The sequence below is a fragment of the Megascapheus bottae genome, chromosome 21 (genome assembly GCF_031878675.1).
Source record: "Megascapheus bottae isolate mThoBot1 chromosome 21, mThoBot2.hap1, whole genome shotgun sequence".
In the NCBI taxonomy this organism is placed as follows: Eukaryota; Metazoa; Chordata; class Mammalia; order Rodentia; family Geomyidae; genus Megascapheus; species Megascapheus bottae.
Window position 1 is genome coordinate 24288078 of NC_143529.1, and position 19190 is coordinate 24307267.

General features: G+C 40.0%; 1 protein-coding gene across 4 annotated transcripts in view; it reads right to left on the reverse strand.

Annotated features, from left to right (window-relative positions):
- Usp37 (ubiquitin specific peptidase 37) overlaps positions 1 to 19190 on the reverse strand; it is a 77140-nt gene that overhangs the window by 14977 nt on the left and 42973 nt on the right. For 3 of the 4 annotated variants that reach the window (XM_090354811.1, XM_090354812.1, XM_090354814.1), the window contains exons 15-21: positions 18333 to 18412; positions 14771 to 14935; positions 11477 to 11542; positions 8351 to 8416; positions 7733 to 7874; positions 5514 to 5763; positions 1011 to 1177 (exon numbers count right to left, since the gene is read on the reverse strand). In XM_090354811.1, the coding sequence (XP_090210937.1) occupies positions 1011 to 1177; positions 5514 to 5763; positions 7733 to 7874; positions 8351 to 8416; positions 11477 to 11542; positions 14771 to 14935; positions 18333 to 18412 (936 nt within the window). The remainder of the gene's footprint in view (positions 1 to 1010; positions 1178 to 5513; positions 5764 to 7732; positions 7875 to 8350; positions 8417 to 11476; positions 11543 to 14770; positions 14936 to 18332; positions 18413 to 19190) is intronic. The other variant, XM_090354813.1, reaches the window with a different exon arrangement.

The following is a 19190-nucleotide window of genomic DNA, read 5'->3' on the forward strand; positions in this document are numbered from 1 at the left end:
TTGGGGAGCTGAAGATTGTAGCTCAGTGGAAGAGCATCTAGTGTAAGACCATGATCCCCTTAACTGCAAAAATAAAAGAATGAATTACTACATAAAACACAGATAAACGTTCTACTACCAAAATGTGGAAGTTTGATTTCAGATTACACTCCTGAGAATTTTATGTAAACAGCACTAAAGAAAGATTTTTAATGTGAAAGAAACAACTAAAACCAATATATTATCTTAAAGTATTGATAAGATCATGGTGGTATATCCCTCCCTCCTTCATTCTCTCCTTTCCAAATTTCCCTCTCTTTTTGCCTTTCTTCCTTCTCCATCTCCCTCCCTACTTTTCTCATCCTTTTTGTGGTACTGGGGCTTGAATTCAGTACCTCAATAGACAGGCACTCTATCAGTTGTTTGCTGGGAAAGAGGCCTTCAATATATAGTCCAGGCTGAACTGGTCTGTAGTCTAGGCTGAAATTCATGATCCTCTTAGCTTAGCCCCTAAATGTTGTAATTATAGATGCATCATCACACTTAGAAAACACTTGCTCTTTCTATAGCTCGCAGCAGTTCATCTAAGAATAATCTCTAATATGCCATTTTGCTTTAGTACACAATTAATTACAGTATGAAACGTGAGTGGTTTTTAAACGTCTACTAATAAATCCATTTCAAACTCAAAAAGTAAGTCCAAAACAAGTTGATGTACTTTTCTTTTTGGTGAAATATGTTACTGTATATCTGCCAACATGTTAATTAAAATGATGATTCAATTTCTCAAGAAAGAGATGAAAGGACCACGAGTTTGGCATGCACGAAGACCCAGGTTCAATTTCTCAGTACCACACACATAGAAAAAAGATGGAAATGATGCTGTGGCTCAAGTGCTAGAGCTATAGCCTTGAGAAAGCCCAAAGACAGTGTTCAGGCCCTGAGTTCAAGCCCCAGGACTAGCAAAAAAAAAAAAAAAAAAAGAAAAAGAAGAAAGAGGAGGAGGAGGAGAAAGAGAGATTGTCTCATACTTGCTCTTGAAGGCTCTGAGCCAATGCCTGCTGGAGCTCTTGTTCTTCTCTTTCATGTTCCATATCATACTGCTGGAACCAATCAGTTTCTCCCTGAGATCCTTCTGGAGTTTTGTTTTCTTTATTCTCATCACAGTCTTTCGGGATGTCAGTAAAACTAGCAGGCTCTGTGAAGTCAGAACATACCATTGCTTTGGAAAATTCTAACAAACCAAATTTTCTTGACTACAGTGACATCTACTGTTTAAAGTATCCTAACTTCAGGTAAAATTTGTGCCATATAATTCCATCTGTTGTTCCCCCACTTAAATTAGCATCAGCTTGGGTACTGGTGGCTCATGCTTGTAATCCTAGTCTCTCAGAAGACTGAGATCTGATGATCATGGAACAAACTCAGCCTGGGTAGGAAAATTTGTGAGACTTTTTTTGATGCTGGTCCTAGGGTTTGAACTCATGGATTGGGTGCTATCCCTGAGCTTTTTGCTCAAAACTAATGTGTTAGCCACTTAAGCCACAACTCTACTTACGGCTTTTTGGTGGTTAATTGGAGATGAGAATCTCACAGACTTTCCTGAATGAGATGAATCTTGGTCCTTCAGTCATGAGTAGTGAGGAATATAGGCAAAGCCAGCCAAACAAGATCCATAGATCCCAACCTCCAGAGCAGCTACCATTACAGGCATGAATCACTGGTGCCCAGCAAGTGACTGTTTTCTTACAATATCCCATAACCCCCTAATGCTTTTGAAATAAAATTCCAAACTAATAAACATTGCTTTAGGCCTTGGAAACTTGGATACCACCCAACTCTACTCTATTCTTTCCCCCTTCATCAGCAAATCATCCTAAATTTTTTAAGGTCTACTAGCTTACACAGCCTTTTTCATGTCTGAGACTTTGTATACAGTATTTCCTCTGGCTAATGTTGAGACTGAAACCTAACCAGTCTTTCACTCCTCAGATAATTTATCACACAGCCAAACTGTTATACAACTAGTTACTGAAAATCTATTATGTGCCAAGCACTGTTGTAAGCAAGAAAACTAGTAATAATTAAGTCAAAATAGCCCTTGCTCAAGAAGCTCAAATGCAAAAGCTCTGGGACTGAACTTGATGCATCTAAAGTCACTTATTTAATCACAGTTGTTTTTTGTTCTGTTTTGGTGCTGGTCCTGGGACATGAACTGAGGGCCTGGGTCCTGTCTCCAAGCTTCTTTTGCTGAAGGCTCTACCACCAGAGCCACAGCTTCACTTCTGGCTTTGTTGGTAGTTTAATGGAGATAAGTCACACCAGATCTTCCTACCCTGGTCTGCCTCAAACTGTGATCTTCAGACCTCAGCCTCCTAAATAGCTAGGATTACAGCTGTGCACCACCAGCACCAACTATAGTTAAGTGAAGAGTGACATAATTCGATTTCTGCTCTAGAAATATTACTCTATCTTGTTCATGAAATGTGTAGGGATAAGAGTGGAAGAATCACTATTTAGGAATCAGCTCTAATGGTTCAGGCAAGACATGGGAGGCTACAGTTATTGCCATAAAGATGTAAGGGGCTGAATTTGAAACATATTTTGAAGGATAGCTGACTGATTTTATTGATGAGATGAAGTAAAACGGAGGTGCCATTTTACAAAGAAGTTTATGAATACTAGGCCTGGGCACTGTCCCTGAGCTGTTCAGCCCAAGGCTACCACCCTACCCCTGGGCCTGGGAGTTGTCCCTGAGCTCTTCAGTTCAGTTTCTGTTTTCTAGAGGTTAATTGGAGCTAAGAGTTTCAGGTCCTTTTGTGCCCAGGCTGGCTTTGAACCTTGATCCACAGATCTCAGCCTTCTGAGTAGCTAGATTACAGGTGTGAGCCACCACCAGTTTTCAATGCATCTTGATTAGTATCACTCCTTTCAACATTCTCACCCCCCCTATTGCTTTTTTTTTTTTTTAAACCTCAGAGTTCCAGCTCCATGTCCAGCTTTTTGTAGAAGTCTCTCTCAGGTGTGAGCTGCCTTTGAATGGTGATCCATAGATCTCAGCTCCTGAGTCACTAGTATTATAGGCATGGAGCACTTGGAGGAGTCAAGGAATCTATTATTAAATCAAACTGCTGGGCTGCATATATAGAGCATTTCACAAGCCTGGGATGAGGCCAAAAAGCATTTTTAACAAGTTGCCAGCAATACTAGTGGTCTGGAGCCAGGCTCTGAGCAGTACCTGCCTAGGGTATGACCACTGTATGTGAAGTATTAAGATCAGGAATGAGAAACAGTTTGTTCAAGGTATCACTTGTATGAGGATGCTGATGACCCCAAGAACATTAATGGGAGAAACCAGAAGTTAAAAGGCAGATACAAGATGAGGTGATACACAGGAATTTTGTTGTTATGTTTTCAAAAGAGTAAGGTATTTTTGTAAGATGAAAGAAGACAAAGCCAAGTGCTGGTGGCTCATACCTGCAACCCTAGCTACTCAGGAGGCTGAAATCTGAGTATCATGGTTCAAAGCTAGCCCAGGCAGGAAAGTGTGAGACATTTATCTCCAATTAACCATCAGAAAACAGGAAGTGGAAGCCAGGTGAAGTGGCTCATGCACGTAATCCTAGCTACTCAGGAGGCTGAGATCTAAGGATCAAGGTTCAAAGCCAGCTGGGCAACTATAAAGCCTGCTAGACTCTTTTGTGTGTGTGTGTTTGTTTGCCAGTCCTGGGCTTGAGCTCAGGGTCTGAGCACTGTCCTTGGGCTTTCCTCAAGGCTAGTATTCTACCCTGATTCACTGCACCACTTCTGGCTTTTTCTATGTATGTGGTACCGAGGAATCGAACCAGGATCTTTGTGCATGATAGGCAGACACTCTTACCACTAGGCCAAACTCCCAGCCAAAGCCTGCTAGACTCATATTCTCCAATTAACCACTGAAAAGAATGGGAAGTGGGGCTGTGGCTCAAGGGGTAAAGATGTAGCCTTGAGCTGAAGAGCTCAGGGCCAGGGCCAGGCCCAGAGTTCAAGCCCTCAGACCCACAAAAAAAGAAAGAAAAAAGAAAAAGAAAACAGGAAGTAGAGCTGAGGCTCCATGTGGTAGAGTGCTAGCACAAGAACAGAGCCTAAGCCCTGGCTTAAGCCTCCGGACCACTAAAAACCAAAACAATTCAGCCCACGCAAAAAAAAGAGAAAGCAGTTGGAAATGGCAATTGGAAACAAGGAACAAACAAACAGCTTTTTTTTTTTTTAATAAAAACAAAACCAGTCCTGGGACTTGACTCAGGTCCTGGGCACTGTCCTTGAGCTTCTTTTGCTCAAAGCTAGCACTCTATCACTTGAGCCACAATGCCATTTCTGGCTTTTTCTGTTTATGTGGATACTGAGGAATTGAACCCAGGGCTTCAAGCATGCTGGAGGAGCATGCTACCACTAAACTATATTCCCAGCTTAAAGAACAAATCTTGAAGTCATGTTTTTTAAAAAAGAATTATTCCTGGAAGTGGTGCTATGGCTCAAGCAGTAGAACGCAAGCCTTGAGCTCAAGAGCTGAGGGACAGCACCCATGCCCAGAGTTCAAGCCCAACACAGAGCAAAAAAACAAATAAAAAAATAAGAATTCTTCCTTTTAGGAACACTGAAGTTCTTACTAATGAAGTGATATAATATCTGGTGTTAATTTCAAATAATCTGGAGCTTAGGGTGAAGTGACTTCAGGTAGTACTGGTTATTATTAGTTCTTGTCCTGATGCTTGAACTCGGCCTGACTGCTGATACTGAGCTTTTGTGCTCTACTTCTGGTTTTTGTAGTAGTTAACTGTAGATAAGAATCTCATGAACTCTCCTGCCTGGGGTAGCTTTGATCCTAGATCCTCCGATCTCAACCTCTTGAGTAGCTAGGATTACAGGAATGAGTCATCAGTGCCTACTATTATTGACAATATTGAAACTAAGTAATGGGTAAAAAGGCTAGGAGAAGGTTCACTGCAATCATCTTTCTTATGTTTATCTTAGCTCAACTGACTTTTCCTGCATGTTAAAGAAAATGAAAGAAAAAAAGCAGAATAGCAGAGGGTACTGTGATACATGCTTATAATTCTTGTACTCTGTACTCTGCAGGCAGAGATAGGAGGATCAAGGGTGGCCTACACTACATAGAGGGTCAGGTCAGTCTCAAAAAAGCAGCAGCATAAGGGGATCACTTTACAGTTTCACGTATAATACTAAGCTGAATGGAATGCTAAGGCTGAAGAAACAGGAAATACAGTAATAAGTCTCTCTCCCCAAAGGTTCTTTGGTTGCAGACTGATTATTAATGATTTTGAAAATCCCAGTGTACTGAGATTGAAATAGAAAAATCAAGAACACAGTTTTTTGTTGGCTTTAGAAAGTTGTAGCACTGAAAAAAGGAACTAAGAGAGTTAGAAGCAGAATATAAATCAGAAAATATAGAACAGTAACAGAAGTCATTTCTTTTAACCCTAAGCCTCTGGAATACAATTAGGCTGTGTAATGCTTATCTTCAAGAAACCTACCAGTTATTGTTTTGGGCTTCTCAGTTTCCACAGTGTCAGGATTTTCAGGCAATTCTTGAACTTCATCTTCTGCAAATCCAGTGTCAGGGCTGTTAGTGGGTTTATCATCATCTTCATGACTGGGAGTTGGTGAAGCTTCTCTCTTACTGATTTCTAAGACAGCTGCTAGTAGCTCTTCTTCACTCATCCTGTCAAAGCCTGAGTTCTCCAATTCACACTTATCAGGTTCTACTTTGCATAGTTTTGCATCCTGAAGAAGAAAGTTACTTTGTGAGGAAACTGGAATGTCTAGAAATACAGCATTTTAGAAGTTTAAGCAGGATCCTTATTTCTCAAATTCCTCTCCCCCTTTTTATGATTGCTGGTTTAAGGACTTGAACTCACGTCCTCAAGCTCTTGCCTGGCTTTCCCCACCCTCTTCTTAAGGGACTCTACCACTTGAGCCACATCTCTAATCCAGGTTTATTTATCTTTCGAGATTAATTAGATAAAGAGTCTTGTAGGTTTTTCTTCCTGGGCTAGCTCTGAGCCACAATCCTCAGATCCTAGCCTTTTTACATAGTTAAGATTACAAGCGGGCCGGGAGTTTGGCCTAGTGGTTAAAGTGCTTGCTTAGCATGCATGAAGACCCGGGTTCGATTCCTCGGTACCACATACATAGAAAAAAGCCAGAAGTGGTGCTGAGGCTCAAGTGGTAGAGCTCTAGCCTTGAGAAAGTCCAAGGACAGTGCTCAGGCCCTGAGCTCAAGCCCAGGACTGGCAAAAAAAAAAAAAAAAAAAAAAAAAAAAAGTTTAAAAACTAGTACATGAAAACAGTGCCACTTAGTTTGGGATCCTGTGTGTTCTCTCTGGGGGAGAGAAAAGGATCTTGCTATGTAGTACAGGCTGGCTCTGAACTCATGATCTTCCATCTTCTGAGGGCTAGAATTATAGGTCATATTATCACCAGGCCCAGCTTATTTGTTCCTTTGGTGGAAATATGGTTTGAATTCAGTACTTCCTGCCTGTAAAGCAGGCACTCTACACTTGAACCACTATGTCAGATTCTTTTTGTGCTGGATATTTTTCAAGGTAGGGTCTCACTTTATGATTGGGCCAGCCTGGGCTTCAATATTACCTATTGCTTCCTTTTGATGACAGGGATGACAGGAGTGCAGTCCAGCATTGCCATTGATTTGAGATAGAAGTCTAATGAAAGTTTATGCTGAGGCTGGCCTCAAACCATGATCCCTTGCTTTCCACTTGCCCCACAGGGCTAAGATTACAGTCATGAGCCATGTGGCTAACCCTTTTATTTAGTGGTACTGATAGTTTTAACTTTGTGCTTGCTAGATAAATGCTCAACTTCTTCTTCATGTCAGGGTTGGCTTTGAACCGAGATTCTCAGATCTCAGCTTCCTGAATAGGATAACAGGCATGAGCCACCAGTGCCTGGCTCATGCTCAACTTTTTTTTTTTTTTTTGTGGGTCATGGGGCTTGAACCCCGCCTAAGCACTGTCCCTGAGCTCTTCAGCTCAAGAAGGCTACCACCCTACCCTTGAGCCAACCCTTAATTCCCAGTTTCAAGGTTAATTGGAAATAAGAGTCTCAGGTATTTTTGTGCCCAGGCTGGATTTGAACGTTGATCCTCAGATCTCAGCTTCCTGAGTAGTTAGGATTACAGGCATGAGCTATCACACCCAGCCACGCTCAACTTTTTTTTTTTTTTTGGCCAGTACTGGGCTTGAACTCAGGGCCTAAGCACTGTCCTTGGACTTTCTCAAGGCTAGAGCTCTACCATTTGAGCCTCAGCAACACTTCTAGCTTTTTCCTATGTTATATAGTACCGAGGAATTGAACCCAGGTCTTCATACATGCTAGGCAAGTACTCTACCACTAGTCCAAACTTCCAGTCCTCAACTTCTTAAACCATATCTTCTAACTTTTGGCTTTGGCTATTTTTGAGATACAAGACAAACTTTTTTGCCTTGGCAGATGAAATGACAGGTGCATGCCAATGAGTACAGCTATTGAGATGGGGTCTTATGAACTTTTGCTTAGGGTGGCCTCAAACCATGATCATTCTGATATTCATGTCCTGAACAGTTTAGATTACAGGTGTGAGCCAAGCTCAGACCTGGCTTACACTGTGTATTTCTTAAGTATACGGACACAAGTTATAATAGGCATTTGTTTGGCTAATAAGACCTACGCAAATCTTTGATGAAAATTTACTCACTTTTTCCATGTCTTCTTGCTGTTCTTCATTGCCTGATATTTCACAAAGTCTCTGGGTAAGGGCTACAGAACGTTTCAATTCATCTTCACTGTCTGAATCAAGGCATAAAGCCAAGGAATACTTGGATTTGAAGGTGAATTTCCTGTAATTCAAAAGAAAGCCCAATAAATATTGGTCTCTGTTATTCTTCTGATAAATAACAAAACAAAAACATTTCCATTATGGAAAATAATTTAACAGAGAATCAAAAGAAGTAGTTTGAGCATTACCTTTGACCCACTCCTAAAAAGCCATGCTTTGAAAACTGGGTAACTTTTAATGCTAATATATATAATCAAAATACTTTGTGCCTCTTTTCTTTTTAATGAGTACTGTATGTAAGTACTCTGAGTTCATGCAGGCATAACAATGAATAAATGTTTTTGACAATAAAGTGCATGAGGGCTAATTTTTGATCTTTTAATTTATAATCCATGCACTTAAAAAAACAAAAATAGTAACATTCCACTTATCTAATTCTCTGCAGGTCAGACTTCTGGCAACCTCTACCTTCCAGAACAGATTCCAAAGTAAGAAAAAGGCTTCTGAGGAAAGCAGTTCCAAAGCCCAAGCACTTACAGGGACCCTTTCTTATCCAGGACATGGTGTATAAAATAGTGTAGCAAGTTCATCAAGAAATGAGAGCTAAGAAATGAGAGAAAATAACCACAAAAGAAAGAAAGAAAGAAAAAGGGCAATAAAGAACTATGCAGTCATTTAGTGTAAAGGTAAACTGTCTTATAATAATTAAGAGCTTCTGAGGGCAATATCACATTAAAACACAGTGCAGCTGAGCATGGTAGCACATACCCATAATCCTAGCACTTGGGAAGCTGAAGCAGGACTACAAACAAGTTCAAGGCCAGCCTGGGCTACACTGTAAGATCTTGTCTAAAAAAAATGAAAGCAAACAAAAAAATCCATAGTGCAAAAACTGATTCATATAACTGGTTCTAAATCATATGATATGTAAATATCTCAGAGTATTTCATTTAAGAATACAGGAAACAACACTTTAGCAAAGTTTTCACACAAAATGGCCAAAAAAATTAAAGATAAATGCTTGAAAATTTACATAAAAATCATTTTGTGGAATACCAATATAATTCTTCAAGGATATCAGATAAGTAAGATATTATTGTACTATTTTTTAGGTGAGCTAAAGAAAAAAAAGTGGTAAAGGTCAAGGAGCAATAGATTTCTTTGATGGAAGTGATATTCACATGGAATACTAAAAACATGTAAAATGGAAATTTGGGGGAAAAAATCTTGTTAACTGTGAAACTATAGAATAAAGAATGATAGTATAAAGAAACAAAAGGCCACAATGGAACTCAGGAAGATTGTGTAACAATGTAACTCAAAGAAAAAGGTTAAGTGGTCAGTGATAAGCTCACATGTAGTTTGCTGTTGAGAGCAGGGAGGTTATCATTGTACTCCAGCCTGAATTAATATTCAAAGAGGTTTGAAGTACAACTCAGAAATAGCCAATTAGTCATCTTAATACTTTACAAGCAAATTTAAACATTATTAATTTGCTTACCTAGATAACTATTTTGCTGAAGAAGAGTGATACCTGGCTAATACTTTTCCAGGGAAACAATGTTACTTTGGTTCGAAACAATTTGATCACCATGACAGATCTAGGGATTAATTACACTTTTTTGTCTAATTCTTAAATCAAGTAGACCTGGAGATAACAGATAACTATGCCAAGGTATAATAATACCCAGCAAAATTGTTTCTCTCAATTATAGTGATTTGGTACATAAAAAGTAGATTCCATTAATAATTGCTATATTTACAGAAGGTAGCTTGCCTGCATCAATGTCAAATATTTATCTTGTATATGAATCACTTGCTTTCCCTGTCTCCCTCCCTCCTTTCCCTGTCCTCCCTCCCCTTTTTTTTGCCCATCCTGGGGCTTGAACTCAGGGCTTAGGTACTATCCTTGAGCTTCTTTTGCTCAAGGTTCATACTGTACCACTTGGGCCATCCGACACTTCTGGCTTTTTTTATGTATGTGATACTGCGGAATCGAATCCAAGGCTTTATGTATGCTAGGCAAGCACTCTACCACTAAGCGACATTCCCAGCGCACTTGCTCACTTTATTCTTTTCTTTTTCTTTCTTCTTCTTCTTCTTTTTTTTTTTTGGTGGGTCATGGGGCTTGAACTCGGCCTGGGAACTGTCTCAGAGCTCTTCACCTCAAGGCTACCGCCCTACCCTTTAGTCAAGCCCCACTTCCCATTTTCTAGAGGCTAATTGGAGATAAGAGTCTCAGGTCCTTTTGTGCCCAGGCTGGCTTGGAACCCTGATCCTCAGATCTCATCTTCCTGAGTAGCTAAGATTACAGATATGAGCCACTGCGCCCGGCTTTACTTGCTCACTTTCTAAGCAGCCAAATTGTACTGCATCTTGAAAATGGGCGAGTATTTATATCAGTACTATTTCAGATTTCTAGTCATGTTAATCATCTCATTTAAATTCCTCTCTCTCTTCTCACCTCTTTTCTTTCCCCCCACTAGTACTGGGGTTTGAACTCTGGGCCTGGGCACTGTCCCTGAGCTCTTTTGCTCAACAAATTAGCACTTGCTTGATCCACAGCTCCAAATCCAGCCTTTTCTGTGATTAATTAGAGATAACAATCTCATGGGCTTCCTGCGAGGGCTGGCTTTGAACTGCATCCTCACATCCCATTTCAAGTTTCCTGAGCAGCTAGAATTACAGGTATGAGTCACCAGTGCCCAGCCCCCAAAGCCTTTAAGTAACAAAATGTGTCTTTTCTAAAAGTACTTTGGAACATCAGGTTTTGAAGAAAATGAAATTTAAAGCCAATTAATAGCTAAGTGAACTGGAATAGTCTAATCTGGAACTGGAGTTTTATCTTAGAGAAGGTATAATGAAAAGAAAGTAAATAATATGCATGTTTCCTTCCAAGCTTTTGGTCTTAAACAGAAATCATAAAGCATTTGCAGAATAGTCACATTCCAGTGCATGTTTGTCTTCCTAACCTATTTCAGCATTATTTCTATTTAGTGTCAAAGGCATGAAGTCTAAACAGTCTAGCAACAAGTAAAAAGATGCTTTGAGTTTTTTTTTTTTTTTGAGGTCAGTCCTGGGGCCTGGGCGCTGTCCCTGTACTCTTCAGCTCAAGGCTACAGTCTTACCCTTGGAGCCACAGCACCACTTCTGGTTTTCTCATGATTAATTAGAGATGAGTCTCACAGGCTTTCTTTAGTGCCCAGGCTGGCTTTGAACTTTGGCCCTCAGATCTCAGTATCCTGAGTAGCTAGGATTTCAGGCATGATCCACCGCATCTGTCAGATGTTTTAAATTCTATGCCTATCTTTGAAGAAGAATGTCATAGATCAACATGATCTTTTTTCCTTTCAATCTTGAAAATCCCTTGTCATTCATTATTCAATTTTTACAATTTCCAGATGAAAATATTATACACTACAAGTAAATTTAAAGAAGTTGAAAAACAAAGGATCATTTGAACTTATTTTGTTCTTAAAACTTGTTAGATCCTGACCTATATTCTAAACAAGATTCAGGAAAATTTTCAAGTATGGGCAATACAGAACAATTATCATGCAAAAGGAAAAACACTAAAGAAAAAGGGTATGGGCAACCTTTGAGATTAGAGTGAGTCAAATTGTTAAAAATACAAATTTGGGGTACGCAAAAAACATAACTCACTTTGAAGGTGTAGAATGGCTGATGATGCAGGAATTCGCCATTTGAGAGGCTTTCAATGGTCTAGAACTATCAGAAAATTAGAAAATATATAATGTATACAATTATATTACTAAAGATATATCTTTGACTCATAAAGCAAATTATTCTGTATTATAATCTCATATACCCTCTTGGAAAAGCAAACAATTGTACTTCAAAAAATTACTAATAGAAGCCAAGAGAGAAAATGAAATACCATCTCCAGATCTTCCCTGTTGTGTAATAATTGAAATAAGCAGTTCTGAAAATGAAATCAAGTCTAATGCATATGAAACGAACAACTTGGGGTAAATTGTCTTGTCAGTTCTTTACTTTTTTTGTGCTGGTCCTGGAGCTTGAATTCACTCAGGGCCTAGGCACTGTCCCTGAGTTTTTCTGCTCAAGGACAGCACTCTACCACTTTGAATCACAGCTCCATTTCCAGATTTTTGGAGGTTAATTGTAGGTAACAGTCTCATGGATTTCCTTGCCTGGGCTGCCTTTGAACTGTAATCCTCAGATCTCAGCCTCTTGAGTAGCTGGCATCGTAGGTGTGAGCCACCAAAATAAAGAGAGCTCTCATTTACTGAGGAATTACTAGATGTCAAGGACTATATGGAGAAATCAGTGTGTATTACTTTATTTAATGTTCATAAAAACCCTATTATATTCTCCACAGACAAAAAAAATCTATCCAAGGTCTTAAAGCTATGAAGTTGTGTAAGTCAGACAGCCTGTGATCATAAAGATGCTACGCTACACAGACAGCATGAACAGCCCTCCTGCTAGAAATAGCAGGAGCTGAACCAGAAGAGGGCAGCTTACATCAAGAAAAACGTTTACTCCAGATAAAAGTCAAAGAGTAAAAACAAAACACAGAAATACTAAAGATTGGGGACATACTTTTTAATAGGCTATTTGAAGACTTATGATATAACTCATATAACAATATTTATAACATATTTTATGAAACAGTATCAGTTCCTATAGGCAAATGATAATTTGTTTTCTGAAATATCTAACATTCTACTCTAATCAAGACATCTGGCTTTTTATTTGGTGGGGGGGTCAGTTACTGGACTTGAACTCTTGGCCTGGGTGCTGTCCCTGAGCTCTTCAGCTCAAGGCTACCATCCTAACTCTTGAGCCACAGCCCCACTTCCAGTTTTCTAGTGGTTAACAGGAGATAAGAATCTCAGGATCTTTAGTGCTGGGCTGGCTTTGAACCGCAATCCTCAGATCTCAGCCTCCTAAGTGTCCGGCTTTATTTATTTATTTAGCAACAGTCCTGACGCTTAAACTCAGGTCCCTGAGCATCTTTTTTTGGGGGGGGGGGTAGGGGGTGTTGGTCATGGGGTTTGAACTCTGGGCATGGGGCTGTCCCCTAAGCTCTTCAGCTCAAGGCTAGTGCGTTACTACCTGAGCCACAGAGCTACTTCCAGTTCTCTGGTGGTTAATTGGAGTGAGTGTCTCATCGACTTTCATGCCAGAGCTGGCGTTGAACCTCGATGCTAAGATCTCAGCTTCCTGAGTAGCTAGGATTACAGGTGTGAGCCAACAGTGGCCAAAGCTTTTGCTCAAGGCTAGCACTCTACCACTTGAGCCATAGCACCACCTCTGGCTTTTTTGTGTGTACGTAGTACTGAGGAATAGAACCCAGGGCTTCATACATGCTAGGGAAGCACTCTACCACTAAGCTACCTTCTTAGCCAGAGATCAGGCCCTTTTTTTTAGCCAGCCATGTGACTTGAACTCAGGGCTTGAGCACTTTCCTTGGACATTTTCCTTAAGGGTAGTGCTCTGCCACTTGAGCCACAGCACCACTTCTGGGTTTTTTTTCTTTTTCTTTCTTTCTTTTTTTTTTTTTGCCAGTCCTGGGCTTGAGCTCAGGGCCTGAACACTGTCCTTGGACTTTCTCAAGGCTAGAGCTCTACTACTTGAGCCTCAGCACCACTTCTGGCTTTTTTCTATGTATGTGGTACCGAGGAATCGAACCCGGGTCTTCATGCATGCTAGGCAAGCACTTTAACCACTAGGCCAAACTCCCGGCCCCTTCTGGTTTTTTTTCTATGTATGTGGTTCGGAGGAATTGAACCCAGGTCTTCGTGCATGCTAGGCAAGCACTCTACCACTAGGCCAAACTCCCAGACCCAAGAGATCTGGCTTTTTCATTTACGTATTTCCTTCCTTCTTTCTTTTTCTGGACAGGGTCATATTCAGTATGTAAAGCTCAAGTGAGCCCTGGGATCCTACTGCCTCACTCCATCTCCTGAGTGCAGAGATTACAGAAGTACCTACATAGAAGTACACTACTGTACCCAGTGAGTGAGAGTTGGCCTTTTCAGTTTTTTTGGTTTTGTTTTGCTAGTCCTGGGCTTGAGCTCAGGGCCTGAGCACTGTCCTTGGACTTTCTCAAGGCTAGAGTTCTACCACTTGAGCCTCCGCAGCACCACTTCTAGCTTTTTTCTATGTATGTGGAACCAAGGAATTGAACCTGGGTGTTTGTGCATGCTAGGCAATCACTCTACCAGTAGGCCAAACTCCCAGCCCATCAGTTTTGAATAACAAATCTCAGCAAATTGATTTGAAAAAAAAAAAAAGGAAAAAAAAGCCAAAAATCCTTTCACCTTTAAAGGTTCTACCATATTAATGTTCAAATAGAAAAGAATTACAGCATAACTTTCCAAAGTAACCTAAGTATACAGAACATGCATAGCACTCAGAGAAATTCTAAGGTTTTTCTCAGCACATGAAACAAACCCATAAAGATTACTTTTCTCTTTGAAAAATTAGGAATCATTGAATTTATCTACATTGTTCTAATTTACGTCTATGAAGGCACTATCTAATTGTTGGACTTCAGCTATCATTTAGTTTTTCAAATTTGTAGATCTTAGCTGAGGCATTTGTTCAAAATACTCATCACAAGTCTTATCTTACACCTACTGAAACAGAATCTCCAGCTATCAGAATACAGATATCAGTATTTTCTGTGTTCAGATGATGTTTATATCTACAAATTTAGTTTATATTCCTAAAGAGTATCTCCATGAAAGAGTAGGGACACTTCTTAAACAAATATGCTGTTAAGAAAGGCATTTCATACACCCTGTAAGAATTCTGTTTACGCATTTTCTTCAATAACTGAACGCTGAAGTTCTAAAATAAAACAAAACTAGACTTTTCTTGGTCTGTGAGTTAAGTTATCTAGTTTCTCTTAGATATAAAAGTCCATTTGAAAAGGGAAGATGGAAGTATTGTCTCTCCTGGACTTACATTGCTGTATGTGCACTCCAACCAAGAGTAAAAGGTGGTTTTGTATTTTCAGTGCAATGAGATGACAAGGTCAGGTATCTTGGAATGATGACTTGCTGTCCAATCTTGTTATTAAGTGAGAGAGCCACGTTGTAGCTATACCGTTTCAAATGAAGAATGAGGATCCTAAAAAGTAAACAATGATGCTGCTGATTCACATATTATACAAGTAGCTCTCTTATACTTGAAAAGAGATCACTGTAAGCTGCGTGCCCCTGGCTCACGCATGTAATCCAAGCTACTCAGAAGGAGGAGAATTGAGGATCATGGCTTGAAGCCGATCCCAGCAGAAACCTAGCAGTGAAGTCATGGTTCAAGTAGTAGAGTGTTAGCCATGAGCAAAAAGGCTCAGGACAGCACTCAGGCCTTGAGTTAAAGCTCTAGAACCAACAACACATAAACAAAAAAAGAGAGAGAAGAGATCACTCTCTAATCATATTACATACATTTTGATTAAATGAATACATTTGGCCCAACTAAACATACTTGCAACATTTACTGAATATCTGCCATGTGCCAAGTGTTCACATATATACAAATAAAACCCAAACTGGATATTGATGAACTAGTGAGGGTTGGGTTAAAAAATTATAATTATCATACACGGAAAAAAAACATTAATTACAATAAATGAGTTCAAGCCCCACAACTAGCAAAAATTAAAAATAAGTCTCCCCCACCCCCCGGGAGTTTGGCCTAGTGGTAGAGTGCTTGCCTAGCATGCACGAAGACCCAGGTTCGATTCCTTGGTATCACATAGTTAGAAAAAGCCAGAAGTGGTGCTGAGGCTCAAGTGGTAGAGTTCTAGCCTTGAGAAAAATCCAAGGATAGTGCTCAGGCCCTGAGCTCAAGCCCAGGACTGGCAAAAAAAAAAAAAAAAAAAACCCAAAACCAAGAGGGCTGGGATGTAGCTCAGTGACAAAGCACTTGCCTAGCAAGTGCAATGTCCTGCGTTTGATCCACAGTACTGAAAGAGAAAAGACAAAAGAAACAAAAAACAACAACAAAAAAAAAACAACAAGCCGGACGTGGTGGCTCATGACTATAATCCTAGCTACTCAGGAGGCTGCAATCTGAGGATCAAGGTTCAAGCCAGCCCAGGAGACTCTTATCTTCAATTAACCACTAGAAAACCGGAAGTGGTACTATGGCTCAAGAGGTAGGGTGGTAGCCTTGAGCTAAAGAGCTCAGGGACAACACCCAGAGTTCAAGTCCCACAACTGACTGGGGGAAAAAAAAAAAAAAAGGATGACTGGTATATGCCCCAAGAGTTTAAGCACCTCTTTAACAAGCCCAAGATCCTGACTCTTGCCTTCATTCTCCAAAATGGAGTAAAAGAAGAAAAAGGAAAAAAAAAAAAAAAGAAAAAAGAAAGAAAAGCTCCCGCAGTATTTTCTTTTTCATATGAAAGACCAAACAGCTGGAAGAGACATCCAGATTGTGAGGTTAACTGGATTTCTCAGTTACAACTGGTAACTAATTTACTCACTAAAAAACCCTTACAAAGGCAGGAGTTTGGCCTAGTGGTAATGTGCTTGCCTAGCATGCACGAAGACTCAGGTTCGATTCCTTGGTACCACGTACATAAGGAAAAAAAAAAAAAAAAAGCCAGAAGTGGTGCTGAGGCTCAAGTGGTAGAGCTCTAGCCTTGAGAAAGTCCAAGAACAGTGCTCAGCCCAGAGCTCAAGCATGGACTGGCAAAAAAAAACAAAAAAAACCCTTACAAATATGAAATAACAGTCTTTTAAGTAAAAACCAGACTCTGGTGAATATATTGCTGTGATTTAGAGTGATTTCTTTACAAGCAATTTATTTTCTAGAAAGGAGTATCTTATTTTTTAAATAGGAGTAAATTGCAAAATATAAAAGAACTAGTTTCTAGGGGTTAGGTTCCAGAAACTCTACACTTAAGAAAACGGAATCTAATACAGGAAGGTAAATCACTCTGCAGGAAAGTGCCAGATAAATATTTAATGTTAATAGTAATAATCTTGCCTATAGTTGAGATCTATTCTTGGAAAAAATTAAAAGCTGTCCTGTAAAATACATAATCTGCTAGAACTAGTTTTATGTGTTTATATAGTGATAATATAAATGAATTCTCACTGGGCGCCAGTGGGTCACGCCTCTAATCCTAGCTACTTCAGGAAGCTGAGATCTGAGGATCATGGTTCAAAGCCAGCCTGGACACTAAAGAACATGAGACTCTTATCTCCATTTAACTACCAGAAAACTAGAAGTAATGCTGTGGCTCAAGTGGTAGAGCGGTAGCTGTGAGGGGAAGAGCTCAGGGACAGCGCCCAGACCCAGAGTTCAAGCCCTACAACCAACAAAAATAAATAAAAGAATTCTCAAGTTAGATTTTTTTTTTTTTTTGCAGTCCTGTGGCATGAGCTCAGGGCCTAAGCATTGTCCTTGGGCTTTCTCAAGGCTAGCACTCTACCACTTGAGCACCACTTTTGGCTTTTTCTATGTATGTGGAGTGCTGAGGAATCGAACCCTGGTCTTCGTGCATGCTAGGCAAGCACTCTTACCACTAGGCCAAACTCCCAGCCCCAGAAAATACTTGTTAAGATTACAAAAATCTAACATAATATCCTTTGAAAAATATAAAAATTGTTTTCCTGTTATTTTCAGACACACATACGTGTTTGTAGCAGATCTTTACTAATGATGTTGGAGCCTACAGCAAAAGACAGACTTATACATTTTAGGTTGAACATCCCTAATATGTAAACTCCAAAATTCAAAATGCTCCAAATTTGAAACTTCCAAGTATTGATATGATGCAACAGTGAAAAATTCCACAACTAACCCGACAAAGTCAAAACACAGACATAGTGGAAGGCATAGCTCAGTGATAAGAGTATTCGCCTACCAAGTGCAAGGCCCTTGGTTCAAACCTAGTACCATCAAAACCAATCAAGGCAGAATTCACTAAAAAATATATAAAATTAAAATATGAAAACTATAAAATCACTTTCATACAGTAAGTATAAAAATTTAAGAAAAAAAGCCAGGAGGGGCCGGGAGTTTGGCCTAGTGGTTAAAGTGCTTGCCTAGCATGCATGAAGATCCGGGTTCGATTCCTCGGCACCACATGCATAGAAAAAAGCCAGAAATGGTGCTGAGGCTCAAGTGGTAGAGCTCTAGCCTTGAGAAAGTCCAAGGACAGTGCTCAGGCCCTGAGCTCAAGTCCAGGACTGGAAAAAAAAAAAAAAAAAAAAAAAAAAGCCAGGAGCTTGGCCTAGTGGTAAAGTGCTTGCCTAGCATGCATGAAGACCAGTGTTCAATTCCTCAGTACCATATTTGTAGAAATATGGCCTTGAGAAAGCCCAGGGACAGTGCTCAGGTCCTGAGTTAAAGCCTCAGGAATGGCAAAAGAGAAAAAGAAAAAAGAAATATACTCTTTAGCCTGGTGCAGTGGCTCATGCCTGTAATCTTAGCCCAGGCCCAGAGTTCAAGCCCCACAATTAACAAAATAAGCAAAGAAATTAATTAATAAAAAGACAATTAAATTTACCTGGGAAGTCTGTTAAATTTGTGCCTGACAAGAGCACACTTTCCACCACACTTTTCACAAGAATATTCAAGTTCTTCTGCCTACAGAAAGGCAAAAGGGAAAAATAAGAACAAAGCTGAATCAGAGTTAACCAATAAATACAAATCATCTTTTCTACCACTAATTTAGCAGAATGACAACTCTAAACCAGTTTATACTTTGTCTTGAGTGACAAAAGCTATTAAATTAAGATCTAATATTTAAATGTACTTTATAGTATCAATCCCTATTCCAGAATTCCTTAATGCAGAGAGAGAGAGAGAGAGAGAGAGAGAGAGAGAGAGAGAGAGAGAGAGAGAGAGAGAGAGAGAGAGAGAGAGAGTGAGTGTGTGTGTGTGTGTGTGATACCTGAGTGCTGTTCTTGAGTTTTTAGCTCAAGGTTACCTTTCTACCACTCAAGCCTCAGCTCCATTTTCACCTTTTTGGTGGTTAACTGGAGAATAGTTTCATGGACTTTGTCTATGCTGGCTTCAAATTTTGATCTTCAAATCTCAGCCTTAAACTCCTGAATACTTACAGGTACAAACCCAGCCCTAATGTCTCCTCCCTTCCCCAATTTTTTTTTTTCCTTGTGCAAGTCCTGGGGTTTGAACTCTAAGGCTAAGTGCTGTTCTTGAACTTTCTGTAGATATGTTTCGTGCTCTACCACTTGAGCCAGCCTTTTTTGTCGGTCATGGGACTAGAACTCTGGGCCTGGGTATTGTCCCTGAGCTCTTCAGCTCAAGGCTACTGCCCTACCCCTTGAGCCACAGCGCCACTTCCAGTTTTCTGGTGATTAATTGGAGACAAGAGTCTAACAGACTTTTGAGTGCCCCGGCT